Source organism: Perkinsus marinus (assembly GCF_000006405.1).
Source record: "Perkinsus marinus ATCC 50983 genomic scaffold scf_1104296963588, whole genome shotgun sequence".
In the NCBI taxonomy this organism is placed as follows: domain Eukaryota; phylum Perkinsozoa; order Perkinsida; family Perkinsidae; genus Perkinsus; species Perkinsus marinus.
Genome location: NW_003205022.1, coordinates 1 through 2,338, shown reverse-complemented (window position 1 = coordinate 2,338; position 2,338 = coordinate 1). Strand labels below are relative to the sequence as shown.

Genomic DNA, 2,338 nt, shown 5'->3' with positions numbered 1-2,338 from the left:
TCTCGCTTTCCCCGTACCACTTGGACAACAGAGCTCTAACGGCACGTAGACCAGAGGTATGCCACACCCAGCAGCTATACATCTGACATCACTAGCTTGAGAGGGCACCACTGATGGAGGCCATCCATCACCTCGCTGCTGACGTCTTGCCTGTCCCCGGTGGGCCCTCGAATAAGACCACCTTGGGTTTGTTAGCAGGAGCCGCTTTCTAGATAATTGCCGTAGCCCTTACAATGCATGCCCATGCCCTACCCCTCGGGTCCCTTCAGCTATCCTCTTGAAGAGCTCAGGATGCCTCAATTGCAGCAAGACCGTCTCCTCTACTCTAGCCTTGGTCTGGGGGTAGCCCACTAGGCCCTTCCAAACATCATCATCACTAACAGTACCTCAACAACAATGGTAGGACACCAAGTCGCCACCAAGTGAATCATAGCTCACCTTCCTCGGGTGGTAGGATAACGTCAATGCCCATCTCCTCCAGCTCCCTCTTAGCCTTCTCCCTCGAGCTCTCATTTTGTGGCGCGCGACGTTGTCTAGCCCCGCCCTCTTGCGGTCCGTCCTCATTCATAGATACTTGGTCGAATAGCTCAGCAAAGGCCCTCCCTGAACAACGGTGCCGAACAGACCTCCTCATCGAGGACCCTCCTACCAATATCAGAGTCCTGATCAACGGTGCCACTATAGCGGCGAGGCCTGTATACTGCATGCTCTGTGAGGCCACGAAGTAATACCTACATATGACACCGCGAAAAAAGCATGAAATTTGAAAACAACTATCATCTAGTCTCGGCAATTTCTATGAGAAATCAGCTCCTAGAAAACGTAAGGTAAATGGTTAGACTCACATCAACATCATTCCGAGTGAGCTGTCCAGTAGGCCGACTAAGCTCCCATGTAGTGACCATCCTTCCAGTGCCTTCTTGATAGTTAGAGTATACATCTAGAGTGGCACGAGGCTTTTCCGGCTGGCCAAAGACAACCTGGATGTCCGCCAGCTTCCGTGGTGGAGGGGTGCAATAGCCGTCCAGCTTAGTTACTCTGACAGGAACAGTCATAAAATCGGTTCTACAAGAACCAGTCTCAACCAAACCAGTTTGGATCACCATCGTGGACGTCAACGATGAGCCCTTCAGATTGGGCAACTGAGCAACGGCTGGACCACCACCCTTTATACTTACCGCACGTCCCCCTCTTCCTCCCCAGATGTTATCGACATGAGTACATCCACAAGAGCGTAAAACAGGTCCGCACCGTTGTCGGAGTAGTATTGCCATCTGAGAGCAAATCCCTTCACGAAAGATCCTATTCCTCCGGTTTTCTACTTCAAAACATCGGTCCCTCCACGTTGCACCACATCGAAGCTGCTCCCCGCCGAATGAGGTCTATGCGGCACTACACTGGATATATACCGCTCAGCGTCTTGTATGCCAAGCCGGGCCTTCTTGTCCGGAACCTCCTCGCACAGCACTGTTGATGATGTCGTTGTGGTGAGGGCTACTAGGCTAGCGGCAGCTGATGCTAGACAGAGTGACGATGATGCTAACGGGGATATCTGAGGCACGAGAGGTGCCCAATGGTCCACAGGGTAGTATGGCACCTTAGAACGTCGTGAGCTGCTCCTACGTGTGGACAGCCGTGAGGGGAGACTAGACAGCTGATCGGACAGCACTCTAGCGGTCGATGCCCACATTGAATGATTATAAACAATCTATTCGAAAAGTGCATACCACCGACTCTCTACCACAGACGCCTTCAGAGCTAGCTGACAGAAGCTACGCAAATCGCTGTACTGCCCAATGAAACACTTCAAACTCGACAGTACACGATTCCTTTAGGCCGATGCTGGAGTTCGTGATGACGATGACACATTGCCACTGCTGAACTCTGTTGCGGCTCATGATAAGAGCAGACCCAACAAGGAATGGGCGTACTCCAACTCCTCGAATAAGAGTCATTTTCTCTTAGTGCTGCTTTGTACGATGAGTCCTGTGTATATACTGTCAAAGACGGATAATGGAGGCATGACTCAGCATCATCGCGGCGAGAGCGGCGGCGATACAGACTAATCATGGCTCCACCGATTCTTAGCATATACAGGTTTCGGCAAATACGGCATCGCTCCGATGTATGCAGCACCGCTTTAAGCGTGTCCTTCTATCCCATGGGGAATAACCTCTGATTTTTAGGGCGTTACTCGTCGTAGCTAATGAGAACTCACACAAATGGGTGAAGACTATCTACACAAATTCCTAGCATACACGGCTTAAAACTGGTGCAAAATTTATGTTCTTGCAAGGGAAATATCCCCTTTAATTCATGACCGATCCACGCGTTAATC

General features: G+C 50.8%; 1 protein-coding gene across 1 annotated transcript; it reads right to left on the bottom strand.

The window, feature by feature from the left end:
- Positions 1 to 26: 26 nt before the first annotated feature.
- On the bottom strand, positions 27 to 1,350 carry Pmar_PMAR014190 (hypothetical protein; the record flags this gene model as incomplete). The annotated part of the gene is made up of 8 exons (XM_002771130.1): positions 1,323 to 1,350; positions 1,179 to 1,274; positions 846 to 1,038; positions 650 to 731; positions 439 to 603; positions 253 to 386; positions 132 to 208; positions 27 to 82 (listed from the first exon to the last, which is right to left on the bottom strand). Coding segments are annotated over exons 2-8 (745 nt in total), but the record flags the coding sequence as incomplete, so codon positions are not given.
- Positions 1,351 to 2,338: the final 988 nt, after the last annotated feature.